Genomic DNA, 17,186 nt, shown 5'->3' on the forward strand with positions numbered 1-17,186 from the left:
GGAATGGTCTTACTATTGGTAGTATGTGCGCATCCTATGATCACAGAGATGCTTTGATTCATTAAATCATTGTTTATTGCTGCATGGAGAGATGTTCGAATTGCAAATGATAGGATTTCAGATGCTTTGTCTGTTTCTATCGATCAAACAGTTGGTACAAACGAATTAAATGTTTTTTCTCGTACTTTTGATGGGAAAGGTACACACATGTAACGATGAATTATGATATAGAGGATGCTGAATAATTAATACATCAATTTTAAACAGAAAATATATGAGATATTGATAGGAATCGTTTATTGCACTTGATTAGGTCTTGGCGAATACGTGTGCACGGTCTCGATGCGCAGTATTCTGAGAAGGATAGTGAAGAATCATAATAATATTATTTGTTTGGAACGTGTAGTGCATCAGTAATGATAAAGAATATTTATTCACGTGTCTGTTCTATATTAAAACGCATTGGATTTTTTTTTCGTGTTGAAGCCTATAGATTTGAAGTAAAAAATATAATTTCCTACTATTTCTTATGTATACATCTTATGAGGTTTCTGTAAGAAATTTTACAATTAATTAGGTTATTCGTTACAATGTCGATGCTACGCCATTGGGTGGGTCTTCATTCATGTGAAATACACTGGCATCAAATCGATTGTGCAAAGTGTTTAGATTCTCTTATATTCTATTATAAAAATCATATTTGACTTTATCTCATTCATATATATATACTTAATTTACTTAATTTATTTATTTAAAGAGACTGAAATTTTAAAAAGTCTGAAGCATATTGCTGGAACTTTTAGGGGATATTTGTTATAAGTATAAGTAGGTTTGTCTCTCATAGCAGTACGAAGCACAAACAAACGGGTGTGACATGTCGTGGCAAAGTTAAAGCGAACGGGCTATATGCGCGCATGCACAAGGCTGCACGTCACCTTACCCTCAAGTGTCGTGGGGCTGCGCCTACTGCATTCATGCGAGTTGAAGGGTCTGCCGTGTCGACGTCCATTACGCATGCGCAGGCCTTTGCACTCTGTCCACTGGTCTGCGCACGCGGCCGTACCTTCGACTCGGTGTGGGTTTGGCGTTTGACTACTCTTCAGGGCCGTATTATAAAGCATACATTTCAAATTTATACCTTACTCCCTAACTGTTAAAAAAATTTACAAACACCTTTATGTGATTTGAAATACACAAAATAAGTACAATTCTCCATGTTTGTTCTTGAAATAAAAAATTATTTTAAAACGATGTTAAAATTGATGTATTCAGAATTACTAAAATATAAGTAATTTAAATTTTTGTTACAATAAAAATATACATAGGAATGCAGAGTATAACAAGAAATATTACACTCATTTAATTATATCCTTTGAAATATTCGATATTAGATCTTAAAATATTTTTATATATCAAATATAATTTGCATTTACTGCTTTAAAAAAAATCAATTTATATACTGCATGAGAATAAAAATTAAAAAAAAAATTTGTTTCCTGCTAATTCATTCGTTGTCATGGAATAAGTAAAGGGTATTTTCGAAAACAATGCACGATCCTGTCGCTCCTTAGTTGCAGAACGAAATGGGTAGGGGGCCACGGGTCGCGATTCGTAGGTCGTGCGAGAAGGACTAGCCTGCATCAGTCTACGCCGCGTCCCTTGCAAAAGGGTACGCTCGTCTTCACGTCTTCGTTGGTTTACCTCTCCCCTCTTCGAGTTCACACGTTACACAGCTACAAACGTATACTTTAAATACACATCAGACTTCGATTGTAATATCGAAAAGGAAAATCCCTGGAAAAGGGTGATTATACACCATTGGGCAACCTCATGGTGTCTGAGAAAGAATCTCACGCAACCTAGGAACGACTTGACGCCGTTTCGATTCCATCGTTTCAATTTTTGCATAGTTCGAACTTACCGACGTGTATAATTTTTCCTGGATATGTAACATGCATGCTATCGAATTTCTGTAGTGTTATTAAAAAACCGTGTGTGTGCATTGTGTCGCGAGCAACTCGCTTCTTTACCTACGGCGCTTTTTATCGCGTTCATAAATCTCGATACGGAGGGAACTACATAGAACGTGCGACTCGGTACTTTTCGGCACGCGGCCGAATACCTCCGATCATCAGTCTCGAGACTTCCCCTAGTGATCCAATAGCGAAGAAGGAACGTGCGAGAAAGAAAATTTGGAGGAGTCACTGTGAAACGGACTCGTGCGTTCGTTGCTGAATTTCGTTTTAGTGATAAATTCTTGGGTAGACATAACCTGTATGTGCTCTGTGAACAGGAAGTTTCCCGTGGCAGGAGTGGGCGGTACAAAGAGGGAGACGCCGGTCGAGCCTTAAATATCGATTTTGGCATGGAAGAGGTACGATAGTCCGTCCGTTTCAGCGTGTCTCCTGCCTTTGTGCATCTCCACGTTGAGAAGTTTTGACAGTTGAGTGCGGGAGTATTACATCGAGAGAGGGAATCGCGTGCATCGATATCGTAACAAAAACAATATGGTGGCGCGATATTTTCTGGCAGAAAATTAAATGTTCATAGTGAACTTGTTTTTTGAATAATGAAATTCGCATGTGTGAATTAATTTGCATTATTTTATAAAAAAAAGTGTCTAATTAAAATGTTGTTTTCGGATCATCACGTGTACAGACATTTCGTGTATAAAACGCGTCTCAGGCAGGAAAATTCGGTGACTATCGATCGATCGTTTCATTAAATGTTGGCCAAGACACTTTATTTCTTTCGTTCTAGTATCGTTCCAATGGAAATTTCGTCGTCCTTCAAATTTTTACACCTTTCAAAAATTTGATCTACGTTTTCCTCTAGCCGTCAAAAATTTCTGTTCTCAAAAAAAAGAAAAAGAAAAGTGTTTTTTGACGTTTCCGGCGTTAAATATCTTAATAAGTGAAATTTGAAATATATAACTACTATAATCGATTGAAAAGAAAGAAAAATATCACTCGGAGATAAAAGTCGGAAATGATCATAGATATACGAATAAAGAAAATTTTACGACTGTATAAAGGAAATTAGAACAAGTAAAGGAATCAACGAAACTGTCAGTATTTTCAGAAAGATCATTCGTGACTTCAACCATACGGCATATTCGACTATCACGACAGATGAGCTCTGTGCATAAGGCTCTTTGTTACATTGCCGATCAAGTAGACGATGACATCATGGTGCAGTATTGCCGATTGAAAGATTTGTGGACAACGAAGAAAGTAGCGTCGGTTAAATATCGATGAGCTTTTTGCACGTGACACCCTTGTTCGCTCGTTTGATGCACCGAACCTATCACCAGCTTTGAATACTTCAAACAACATAAGAAAAGAAACGACAAAAATCAAGAGAAAAAAATAACGTATTTATTTTTACGACGTAACCAACAGAACCGTGATTTCACACACGACGTCACGCGAACACAATTTAGGAATACGAACGAATGAACGCGTGAACAGAAAATAAATTGTTTCGATCGCATTACCCCAATGATAAAAAAGGTAGTTGATAATATTCATGCAGCATTCGTTTTTAATTATCGTATTTACAATTAAAAACGACTCTTCAAATCCTGATGCATCCATCGTTTGAAAGGATCATCGAAACAATCAACAAAAAGAATACGTCCTTCTGATCGGTTTTCATTCGACCAACCTTATCGACCAAGCCGTGCGTACCGTTGACACTGGATAAGAAGGAAAAACCACATCAGGAAGAATGGTTTCGAGATATGGCGTCTCGAAGGAGGGCGCAGTGGGTGTTGCTGTAGGTGTAGGACCTATGCACTGCCTCCTGCCACATTGTGGAGGGCCCCATCACCATCATCACCTTTCGGCCCCCCATCCACAAAATCCGCAGCCAGGTCACAATCACCACGTGCATCCGGCCCATCAGCCACCACCCTCGCCAAGTCCCCACTTGAATCATCAGCTGAGCCATCATCAATTGACTGTCAACATTAACCATTTGAGTCATCAGCAACAGCAACAGCAACAAACACAACATCAGCAAGCACCGCCGCAGTATCGAGTGGTCACTGCGAACGCCAGTAAGTACAAGAACAACCAATGGAGGGTCGGGGGGAGGGGGAGATAATGAAGATTAATATTGGTGGTTATACAGCAACGGTTTTTATAAGGGTATTTTTCGCTGTAGCTATAGTAATTTTTTTTTTTTTTTATTAATAAAATGTTTATTATCATTTGTTTTCTTTTATGTATGGGACTATGGAAATGTCGACTTGTAATTAGTGGGGCAGGAACCCTGTTTCACTGATAAAAGAATTGGTTTTCCTTGAAACGAAGATGAACGTCAAATACCGTGAAATATTCACTCACAATAAACGACGTGACTGAAAATGATCTATTAAGAATTCCATAACTTATCGATATGCTTATCGATTGAGAAGTATTATTTTTATTTAATGGACCGGTTTACCGACTTGTGATAATGTAACTGTTCGAAATTTTAATTGTTTGATTCAAATTTTCTGCTTTATTGTTAGGATACCTGGATGTTTTAATTGTTAATTTAAGCTATTGTCAATTATTTGCAGAAATAATAACAGTAGTGTGCATATTCTATGAACATACGTGCTGTTAGTGTCAATGCACTTTCATCTTCAAGAAAGGTGACTGACACAAAAACACGTGACTCTTGCATTACTGAAAGAACTAGTGGAGAGTTTTCTAAGGCTAGTATTGTATCGTTGAATAATAAAATATGATTCGGTTAACACATACAAGTCAAGCAGTAACTAATATTCACCACAATTCAATTAAAATATGTAAATTGGAAATTGCAAAAGATTAAGGGGGTAATTATAAGATAATGGAACAAGCATGTTCGAGCAGAAAAAGATACATATAAGTAGAAAAATACGTATACATATAAGTACGTACATAAAAATCTAATAGAAATTTGAAATACAATTTTCTCATAGAAGTTCGATTAGTGGTGCTTGATTGTGCATTTAGTACGTTCTCATACACGGTATCCACTAATTATGTGGAAGATTTGAGCCAAATCGGTGACCCGAATGTCGTATACTGACCTTGCAAATTCTCGGAATCTATTCACGAAAATTCAGATACTATTGCTATACTACTAACATGCAAGTTCAACTTGTTTGAGAATTTCTGTCTAATAATCTAAAGTTATTTTTCAATCATTTCTAGCCTAACTTTTCCGTTTCATTAAATAATCTTGTTTACATCACACGTAGAAACCATTAGGAAAAACAAAATTGTATGTAATTAAAAAATTACAAAATTGATACAGCACTATAAAAATGCGGAGACGCAGTGTGTAGTTTCTATAGCTTGTATAGATCTATTACTTTTCTTCTAAATACTATTTTTGTCTAGAAGTCAAGATAAAAATATACTAATCCTGCTGCAATACCATTAATCAGTCACTTGCATGTATTTAGTCCAAGCGAAAGCTCCATCTTCGTTTGCTCCATCATGGACATACATTTTCGTGACCAATGGAAGCATTATCCTGAATTTAGGTTTCCTTTGCTTGTTTATTCCTATTTGGTTACACCTGCCCTTGAGCAACGTCTATTATTTATTCTAATCGAACTTCAATATTTTTGAGATCGATGTCTCAAATTGAAACTATGTTAAATCATATTCAATATGATTTGCATTGATTCGATATAACATGGGATTTTCTGTCTTTATCTGAAACAAAATCTTTAATTGCGTGCGCCAATGCATCACACGCGCGCACACACACACACACACACACACACACACACACACACACACACACACAAAACGTACCTATACGTACAGAGAAGATGTGCATACACGAAGCCCGTTATTTTCGAGCACACTGGAGGTAGTTAATTTGACCTGGTGCCCTATCTGTCAGAAGTCGAATCGTTTGCGTCTATTTGCGGATACACAGCCAAGCTCAGCTTGTACCGAATAATGTTTGCGAAAATAAATTCACTGTATTCCCACTTATAGTAATCTCGAGCACATTCTTAATTTACGGTAATTTCTTTTCATAATTTTTTGCTCAGTTGCATTATCAAGTCTAGAAATTCTAGCTCTACTAGTAATGCCAATATTATGAACCGCCAACTCGTAATGCTAATATAATGCAATTTTAATTTTGTATAAAATAATATACTTTTTTTTTTAATTTTTATTTCACATTTTAAATATTCGTATCAAAACGACAAATTTCTAAAGGAGAAACTCGATTGATAAATGCTTGTGATTTACGGTTGGTTACCGTATCGATATATCGGACTGCTTAGTATTTAGGTTAGTCCTTAGCGCCCCTGGGCGGCATTGTAGACAATTCACGATATAGGTCAATCGATAAAATGCTTTCTACCTTGTACAGTCGCGAAGGTACGTTCGATTCTTTCCTCTTGCATGATACGTCTCGCCATGATATGACGCCAACGTTCTAGCACTTCAGGAAATTCCAGCAATCCAGAGAATTTTGAAGTATGAATATCCGAAGTATTTTATTCGTTTCAGGTCCATTTAATTCTCTCATTTGATTTTATAATAATAAAGGGTGAGGTAACGTTGAGTGTACAATATTGTTTTTAAATTTATATGTATCAATATTCCAGTTTTATTAAGTATACAATTTTTTGAATTATTATTGATTGTACAGTGAAAGTTTCATTATGACAATTTGGTTCACAGGTATCAGTGATAGAGAATGATTCATCTGTCTGCACTCTATTTTTATCGTATCGATTATTATCAATTATTAAAAATATTATCCTTTCAGATATAACGAAGATTCCTTTAATTTCGTTGAAATTTATATTTCAATAGGTGAACGTGATGAAAATAAAAAATTAGGGGTAATAATTCTAACATTGGTGTCAATAATGTATGAGTACCGACTCCAAGAACGCATTGTATGTTTCTTTAAATATTCCAAATGAATCATGGCGATTTTGTTTATCACATTTAATCTATTTATTAATAATATTATTTTGCTTATAAGTTTCGGTATTTAAAAAATATAGTTACCAGCTGTAAGAAATGTTTTACCTTCCAATGATATTATAACGCCAAAATATCGTATTTCCACGGTTATTGATTCCACGTCTCTGTTTTTGCATTGGACAGCCACGTGGCCGAAGTGTGATCATTCTAACCTCACTTCTACTTTCATGTGAATTATCTTCTTACGTACGATACTAGTTTTCTCTTACACTTAAGTTCCTCGAATTATTTTCAAATCACGTTGGTTTATTGAATAATGAAAATCAAAATTATTCTATGAAATATACTTGCCATTGTGTGTATGCGTGTATTATATACGCAATTTATTAGTGGAAGTAGGGGAGAGGAAAGGCAGTGAAGTGGGCACGGAGAGTGGAGGAGGGAGGGAATCGGCAACGGAAATGACGTATTGCATTCTGGATTGTATTTTCCAGGCCACGTTCTTTCACTATGTTGATATACACATCATGTCTTAGAATGTTGATTATAATGTAGCAAGAAATATATATCCGTTTATTGATGCGTATTTTATGAACAAATAAAAGAAATAATGCTTAAATTACTTACATATAACTATTGTATGACATTAAATAACAAATATAATAAGCACATCTTTCACTCGCGTTATTATTGAATGAAAATTGTATACATAAAATGAATTTCAAGAGAAGTGCATAAGTGTTGGAAATGAAAAAAATTATATCATAGTTCAAATCGTGGAACACTACTATGTTCTGAGATAAAATAAGCAACATAAAAGATATACTGTCAGTACTATATTCTTTTTATAAAAAAATCTCTAGTATAGTACTTTTTTAGTATAAATAATTGTAATGAATTGAAACTGAAGTTCTTTACATCTTTTAAAGTACACATACATGTACATGTAATTTACGTGTTTTCACGGTACTTAATACGATCATTGTGATGGAGTTCGGCCTCGCCCCCCTTCGTAGCAATCAATGCATTCACGGGACTACAGATAGCAGCACTGCTCCGGTCCCTGCCCACATGTGCAAAGATGGCCGTTCGCGAGGCCGTCTTCTCGGTTTCTTTGCTCATGTTCGAGCCTTGCTGTCACTTCATTGTTCTTTCCTTGTAAAGATCTATTTGTATAAACAGGCATAATATTTGCGTGAGAAAAAAAAACGGTAATCAGCTTTGTGCCGACCTTCAGCGGTGAGCGACGAAGTATCCATATTTTTTGGTTTCTTTATCTTTCTGCATCTTTAATATATTTTTTCGTGATAAGTCGTAGCATGTGTTGAAAAACATTTTTCACGTTCCCCTAAAACTACATACCTCCGGTGCATCATATTGTCGACGAGTTCGTAGTATTTTTTGGGGATAGTAATTTTAATTCGCTGGATGTTTTGATAGTACATGTAACCGATTGTACTGCATCTCTTAGACGACGACGTGTCAAGCGATGTCATGCAATTCCACGCATAATCGCTTTCACGAGTAATTCATTTAACGACAGAATGGCGAGCGCAGTACGGCAGGACAATATCGCGCATATGCAAACTTGAGTGTACAACAAAATTTATTTTCTTTTTTTCTTTTTCAATACCATAAAATTAAATATATGTATTCAATATGCAAGATAAACAAAGATAATAAAGAACTAGTACTTGTAGAAATGATCGGTATCATTTATCCCTCGAATTGTTGCTTAAATCTGTATTTGAAAAATATTTTATAATTATACTCCCGATGAAGAAATAAATACATGATGATCTGTACCTACATTTTTGATTTCGAATTGTATAATGAATAATTTTTAAGCAATAATGTAAAATTTTTCGCAAAATTAATAGATTTATCCAAACCTTGAATTGCAGTTAACACCTACATAAATGTGATGCAGGTATTTTTTGAGAAACATGTTCAATATTATAACGTGAATCGTGTGTTTTAATTTTGTAATATAATATAAAATGTATATATTTCATAATTTCGCAATTGTACCTCGTAAAATGTTGGTTATTTGACGATTACTTGTCGAATTATTGATATATAATTATTTTAAAGTAGTCATGCGAACAGAAATTAATTTTTACTTCAAAAAAATTAAACCTATTTTCACGTATACAGAAACAGTTAATTTCCCGTGAAAATTGCTAGAGCAATTAATTCAACAATATAAACATATATATTTATGAAGCATAATATATTTATGAATCTTAATACTTGACTTGTTTTGTTCATTACATTTCTCGTGTTTGGATTATAATACTTAAACTATGAATATCTCTTTAAATTGCAGGATCAGACTTTCATGTGTCTGGACAAAATTACGGCACCCAACCAGGGGGCCAGGTGGGCGGAGGAGGGGGTAGTGTAGGAGTACCTGGGGGCAGAGGACCTCCACCACTTGGCGGCTTACAGTCCATTGGTCAATCTGCAGCAGGTATACCGCCAGGAGGTCCTGCTGGAGGGCAAGCACCACCTCAAACCCCAGCACCCGGGGTACAGTCACAACCGCCGCAAGGTCCAGCTCCCACTACAACACCTCCTGTGCACACCCCCTCACCACAGGAAATGGGAAAACAGGCCCATTTACAACCTCAACCACAACCTCTGTCACAAGTGTATGGGCCAACACAAACAAGGCCAACGTCACAAGTGAGCAGAAATTATTACAAAATATTGCAAATATAATTTCACTAATGTATTTACACTGTTATTTATTATTTATATAAACTATGTAAGATACAAGAAACATTCAAAGTAATTTAATATGACATACTGCAAATTACATTAATTATATGTTTAGAACACAGTATCATATAGTTGATCAATTTATATTTGGCTTAATGTATGTTATATATTATAGTGTACAATGATGGAAGATCAATAGATGAATTTTACTTATTAATTCATCTATTTTAGGGTTATTATCCAGGTCCAAGGCCACAACAACCAAGAGGCATAAGTCACAGAGGGGGTCAAGGAGGTACTGGTGCACAAGTAGTTGGAATGTCAGGAGTTGGTGGAGGTGGAGGTCAGCCAACTGCGCTTTATCATCCAGGTGGTTTGCCAGTGCAAACTGGAGCAATGTATCAAGTCCCTAATCTTCACCCCGGTCCGCATCAGCAGTCCGTATTCGCAATGAACAGTCAAATACCCCTTCAGGTAGTAGTTAAGTACTGTTGAATTTATATATTTATTGTCATGCATCATTCCTTTTATTCATCCAACCAGAAAAGAAGAATGTTTACAGAAAAGCTTATTGTCTTTAAATATTGTTCATAACTAAGTTTCTTCAAATTTATTCCTTTCTCTTATAAATGAAACATTATTTGCTTCTAAAATACTATCATATTCATCATTTTCATTGTTAGTGATTGTAAGTGTAATAAATATTTTATAATTTTAGTTTGGTGGTCCACCTCAAAGGCATCAAACGCATCAAAACCAATCATATTTTCCACCATTTCAACACTCTGCCATTATAACGGCGCAAAATATGTTTGGATATGGTGCACCTGCACCAACTCCTCAACCTTGTAAGTAACCAAGGTTATTCTGATTAATTTTATTGTAAAAATTACAGATAAAATTAATTAATACTACATTTTATCTTACAGATTATTGGTCTACAGGTCAACCACCAAATACACCACTAAGTTTAAGTAGGGCAGGTACAAGCGCTGTCACTGGTGGGGCACAACACGTTGCAGGCCCGCTGGCCGGTGCCCAAGGAGCCCCAGTAGTACCACAAGGTACGCTTCAGCAACCTACGCAACAGGCTCAGCCTTTACCCCCAATAGGTATATCTCTGTCACAAACTGGTAAGTTATAAACAATTTATAATACATTTAGTTGTTTTCCAATGTGTCTTTAAATTCTTAGGTTTATTAATAAAATCGTAAACGTACATTTTTAAAAGCAAAACAATGGTTCTAACAATAAGTTTACTTCAGTTTTCAAACCGTGATGAAAATTAAATATTATGTTTTGGTATGTGTAAAAAATATTGCATCTTTAGCTTAAGGAAGTTCAATCCTAGCAAAAACTATTTTATTACGATTTCAACTTTTGTGAACACTCAGTGAAATTCTATAAAATATTTGTGATTCATAAATTTTCTAAACATAAATGTTCTAAGAAAACGAAGCCCATAAATCAGTGAAATGCATTTGAAAGACATGTAAAAGTTGCAGGAGGTTTTATTTATGACTTAGGAGTCCAAATGACAATGGAGCTTTAAATTCTTAAAACCCATTAAGCTGTCGCACCTGTACAAAGGTTTTTCTTTGGTTCAGGTAAAGTCTCAGGTCAATTCCTGAATCTATTCTTAAGAAAGTAAAGTTTTGTACATCTTCAGTATCAGTTTTTCCGTGACACTTTGGATAGACAACTTGTAAAACTATATTGATTTTCTTATTATTTTTGCATCAAATTTTGAACAATGTATATTATAAATAATGTGTATAAAATGTATGGTGGTGGTGAGTTGTTGATCGGATGACTATGCAAAATACTGTCCCTTATTTGTAAAATACGAAAGTTTTATTCATATACTATTATGTTATATAAGAATTTAAGATAGTAGTAATAAAATGTTAACTAATTGCACACTTTTTATACATGGTGAATAATGTGTTTTGTGATTTAAAGATGTGTACTCAGGTCATAACGGTGGTGCAACAAGTACGACGAGTAATACGATAAAATCTCGGAAACCAAGAGGACAAAATGCTATTACTGATATCGTAGATCCAACAACTGGGAAAAACATAAGTCATGAAATTTACAAGGATAATGAAACTATTCAAAGTGGTGAATCTAGCAACCGTGAAACACCTCAGCCACAAGTGAGTAATATTGGAATATTAATATATTAACAATTGACTATAAGAATTTTATATTTAACAGAGTATTAAATATAACATGAATGTTACAGTTGTTCTTAGAACTTCTTTATTGTAAATTAATGACATCGGAAGTAAATGTATAGTTAATATTTTCTTATAGTCAATTGTTTACATTATTAATATCTGTACCCAGAAGCCGTGTGCATTTAATATATATAATTAAACTCAACTACAGTTAATTGTTGTAAAAATGAAATAAATTTGCTTATGAATTATGAAATGTAGTATTTAAACACATTACTTAAAATAGAGTTCTGTAATTCTAATCATAGATTCTAAATCATGGCTGAAGGGTGACAGAGATATAAAATATATTGAATGTTTATTTTATTTCTCTTAGTACATTTGGTTTCATTTCTCGTCCTATGATTTGAGTTTGGAGCCAGTTTTTAGTTGTCAAGCATAATCTTTATCCGATTGCTATGTATCATTGTCTATCACGCAGAATTGGTGATTGTTACAGAATAATGATGCTGAGGTGCAAGCCGACTTTGCAGCCCGGGTTGCAAAAACTCTTGCGAAAGTCGTGACCGAAGAGTCCAGTCCCGACTCGACGGTACCGACTTGTGTACCAAACACATCCACAACTCAAAACGTAACGCAAAATTTATCAAATTCCCAAACAAATTCTATTAATGATGCGAACAGTCAGTGTAGTACCAGTTCACCAACAACACAGAATGTACCTAACGTAACTGCATTGTGTAGTCAATCGTTAGGTACCACTAGTAGTTTGGTTCAAATAGACACTTGTACAATGAAAACGGAGTCTAAACCATTGCAAATTCCTGTGAAGGAATTTCAACCTCGAAGCGAAATAAAAAGTGTGGTCATTGAGGAACCACCACCAGCTGCACCGCGTAACGTAAACAAGGATGATATTTCTGCGCAGCTACCCGCAACGACTGTAACTGATGTTGAAGTGAAGAGTTCGGTTGTCACACCTACTATAACCCAGACGTCAGTTTCCGTTGTGACTATACCAAGTACGAATGTTCCGGAGGTCCCTAAACCGTCCGCCACTGCCCCAAGTGCTAATCCCGTTCCTGCCAGAGAACCGTTCCCTAATTTATCCAATAAAAATTCATCGAGTTCACCGCCTAGAAGAAAATCTCAGACTCACGCCCACAATCAACCTACTGCTGCTGCTGCAACTGAGTTGCCTTCGAGTGCCAAAGAACAACAAAAAGAGAAAAAAATGAGGGAAAAGAGTCTTAGTTCAACAAGCGCTACCCCTACACCTACTCACAGTCAAACAGAGCATCATTTGAAAGCCAATGGTGATGTGACTGGCGATAAACCTGAGCCTGAGCCTGCTCGAACTGAAATTCAACAGCAAAAATCGTCTGATGGTAAGTCTTTGCAATTTTTATAATTTTTCATGTTCTTTTGTATATTGTATTAAAGTTCTGTCAGCATGTTGACTATTGTGCAACATGTTTTAATATAATTACAATAATATGAAATAATTCTAATAGTAGTGGTTAAGTAATTAATACTGAACATGTTAGAATTTTGGTGATTATTATTTGAATAATTTCTTCAAAAGAATGTTCAGATAATAATTAGTATAAGACGAGATTATGAAATTAATACAATAGTCAATGTGTTGTATCCATCCATCATTGCTATTGCTGTGTATCAGGTCGAAATTTCTATCTAAAAAATACAGATTTATTGTAAAAAATTGCTTAATAAGTTACATGGCTATTTTATTGAAAATAAGAAAATAAATATTCTTGTTACATATTTTATACATCGAACTATTTTAATGTAGTTATATTTATTTGATATATACAGAATAATGATTTAATATCACTCTTGATAAAAAATTATTTTTTTATAAAAAATTCAGTATTACGTGAGTAACATAACATCATATCCATAACATTTTGTATAATATTTTATTGAACATATTCTTTTATCTTTTATTTGTGTCCAATTTATGAATATTCATATCATACAAATATATTTTTAGTTATATGATATTCTTTCTTTGAAAAATGCTATGCGATCTATAATATTCTTAATATCTATTTTACACTTACACATTGTTATTTATTTTTATTTGCACATTGATTTTTTGCGAGAAGGTAGAATTCTTAAACATAAAAAAAACCGTTGTTATAGGTTAGGATTCCGATATTTTCCCCTCCCTTTCACATATCACTGTAGCTTGAACTTTGCTTTCATGATAGTTTCTACAGTCGTCATTGTCCATAATTTTACATATAAATAGTTATGAGCTGCCAATTCGGTTAACACATTTTTTTGCTTGCTTTTCGGGTATTCATGTGAGCCCCAGAAATCGTTAGAAATCACGATGTATAGTGTGCTCACCCGCGAAGGTGCCTTTATATAGGCACGTGTGTACGAGCATATAAAAGGAGACGTATCTTACGTCTCGAAGTTACGCACGTGCAGATAGATCCGAATATTTCAGGACACTTTTTTCACACGATATAAAGTATTCGTGGACAAAACATCGTGCAGTTATCTCGTTTTAAATATTATTAACGACAAGGGTTGTTGAATATTTCTATGGTGTTGCAATGTGATTTGCTTTCGTTCTAACCTATAAATTTTCTGAGTTCTTACTACATCCATCAAAATTCGCAATTGTAACGCAAGTTTCTTTTCGAGTAATATATTGGTTCGTGAATTTTGACTTCTTTTTCGTCTCAAAATACATTAAATCACTAAAAGTGTATATTAGTAAATATCTTTACATATATAAAAAACATTCAGGTCGTATTAAATGTTTCTAAAAATAGTATACCAAGTAACGTTTTTTCCATTAAGTTTCTTATGACACATGTAAGTGACTACATTATTAACACTGATAAGTGTGCCAGTATTCAAGTAAATGAAGAAACATCGTTTAAAGTGCGGGTCTCAAATTTGTAATTTGACATGATCGAATATTGCTTTATTTCAAGGAGAACTAAAATTTCTCAAAAACAAAAGTGTTTTGACCACGATAGTGACAGAAGTGGAAATGATTAATTTTGTAAATGTTTTTACTTTAAAATATTAATATTTTGGTTATATTGTAAAGTGAAATAAAGGTGCAGACATTTCAAGTCAGTTATACTGTATACACTTTTCAAAATGGGGAATAAAAAAAGGGGTAAGTTTCTAACCATTTACACAAAGATAAATTTAATAGAACATTTTTCTGACTATTCATCATATATTAATTCCCTAACATAGTTATGTATGAATTATTACGCCTTGGGAGAAAAATACGTTCAAAATATTACGCGAAATAAAGACAGGGGTGTAGTTAAGATCAACGTAACGTCCGTTGGATCCAAATTTTTGTTTCTTAACTGCATTGAACTAAATTTATTCTTTTAATCGAATCACGTTGCACAGGTTATAATTTCGATATTTTACTTCGATATATTTCTCGAATGAAAAGATATCGGGAGCAAATTGAGAACAAATCAAAGAATGGACGTCTTGTATAATCTATTGGAATGCATGTTTTTAATGTGAACGGGTCTTTTCCAATGATTGAAACACAAGGCATAGAACTCTGAAAGGAGCTTCATGCCGAACGGTGACATCATCATCCGACGAAAAGGCGCGAAACGTGCCGAAGATACACGAACATTGGCCATTGTGTTGCTGGAGGGAGGTTCTCGGCTTCTTTCCTCGCCGAACAAAACGAAGTTCCTCCAGACAGTGATGCCAGAATCGTAGGACGGGGCCAAACGCTTATCCCCCACTATGACCTACCGTCGTCTCCCACTATGCCGTTCTCGTACTCTCACACAAATGCATCGGTAGCTTTGCCCGTGTGCGTAGCCTGTTCGGCACTTTCCGCCAACAATCCATGTTACCACGTGACGCTTGAGCAACCTGAGCGCATGAGTAGCAATTAGGAAATTTCCTTTGAATGTCGGTGAGACGGTGTTACTTTTTATTCTTAATTATTTTGTAATTTCGCTTTGTAACTTTTCAGTGAAATAAAAAATTTGAGAATTATTGATGTGCAAAGCACTTAACAAGGAGACTACATACCTGACCTCCGAGGATTTTAATGAAATTTGGAGGGATGAATTTAGAAGTCGAAAAATGACATTCTGTAAAATATTTCATTTCAATGCACATTTTTTATAAACATTTGAAATTACTTCTATAAAACTTTAGAAGTTTAAGTGATGTGTTTTTGCACGTGAATATTTCTCAAATTTTTTATTTCACTGAAAAGTTACAAAGTGAAATTACAAAATAATTAAAAATAAAAAGTAACACCGTCGTACAGAGATTCAAAAGGAATCTCCCGATTGCTACTCATGCGCTCAGGTTGCTCGAACGTCACGTGGTAACGTGGATTGTTGGCGGAAAATGCCGAACAGGCTACGCACACGGACAGAGCTACTGATACACTTGTGTGAGAGCATGAGGACGGCATAGTGGGAGACGACGGTAGGTCATAGTGGGGGAAAGCGTTTGGCCCACGTCCCACGATTCTGGCATCGTTGAGTTCCTCCAGTAGCCAGCACGTGCTGTGCTAGCCGGGCGTATTTTTTACTCCGTTTTCCCCATTTCCCTTTTTCCTTTTATAATCTTTTTTTTTTTTTAAACAAAAATTATATATTCATAGTTATACATAAGTTATATTTTTACACTCATATTATTAAAAAAGTCACTCATTTTTAACTTTTATACATTACTACGTAACGAATACGCTTATTATATTGCGTCTTACTGCATCTCGTTCCTATAAGGCTTTTTTTAATCCCACGATATTCCGTAGAATTTGTACATATAATTTTTATTTAATCATAACGAGCGCCCTTTACACGTATCGTTCTTTTTTTTTTTTTTATTTCCTTTCCTTGTAAAATACGTATTGTACACTGGACTTTGACAAGTTTTTACGTACCGGTTTTAAAAGATAAAGGTTTTATTATACTTTTTAAAAAATTTATTTAAATTATTATTACTGTGGCAAAGTGATCAGGCGGATGCAACGACGACACCAGAGGATAATCTTGATACAAAATGTATGTATAAATTATTTTGTTGCCTCGAAGCAATTTATCTCTAAATGAGTATAGCAACAAGTATGTCTGCTGCTCGCAACGTGGTTTCGACATTTTGTATTCACGGACTTTCCCGAACGCGATATTCATTTCTATACCGGTTTTCGTTTCAACTATTGAACAAAGTATTTGTAATTAATATCGTACATATCTTTCTCCCAAGTTATTTTTACTCGTTAAAGGAAAAGAATTTATAAATTATAATATGTATGTCGAAGATTGGGTTATGGCTGCGTTCAAATATG

At 34.8% G+C, this 17,186-nt stretch overlaps 1 protein-coding gene across 1 annotated transcript in view; it reads left to right on the plus strand.

Moving 5' to 3' along the window:
- Window positions 1–2,958: 2,958 nt before the first annotated feature.
- LOC108578658 (eukaryotic translation initiation factor 4 gamma 3-like) overlaps window positions 2,959–17,186 on the plus strand; it is a 26,261-nt gene continuing 12,033 nt past the window's right edge. The window contains exons 1-7 of the mRNA XM_017942027.1: window positions 2,959–4,060; window positions 9,271–9,629; window positions 9,897–10,145; window positions 10,384–10,513; window positions 10,595–10,798; window positions 11,628–11,824; window positions 12,348–13,236. Of these exons, the coding sequence (XP_017797516.1) occupies window positions 3,730–4,060; window positions 9,271–9,629; window positions 9,897–10,145; window positions 10,384–10,513; window positions 10,595–10,798; window positions 11,628–11,824; window positions 12,348–13,236 (2,359 nt within the window). The 5' untranslated portion in view covers window positions 2,959–3,729. The remainder of the gene's footprint in view (window positions 4,061–9,270; window positions 9,630–9,896; window positions 10,146–10,383; window positions 10,514–10,594; window positions 10,799–11,627; window positions 11,825–12,347; window positions 13,237–17,186) is intronic.

Source organism: Habropoda laboriosa, unplaced genomic scaffold, assembly GCF_001263275.1.
Source record: "Habropoda laboriosa isolate 0110345459 unplaced genomic scaffold, ASM126327v1 scaffold45, whole genome shotgun sequence".
Taxonomy (NCBI): Eukaryota; Metazoa; Arthropoda; class Insecta; order Hymenoptera; family Apidae; genus Habropoda; species Habropoda laboriosa.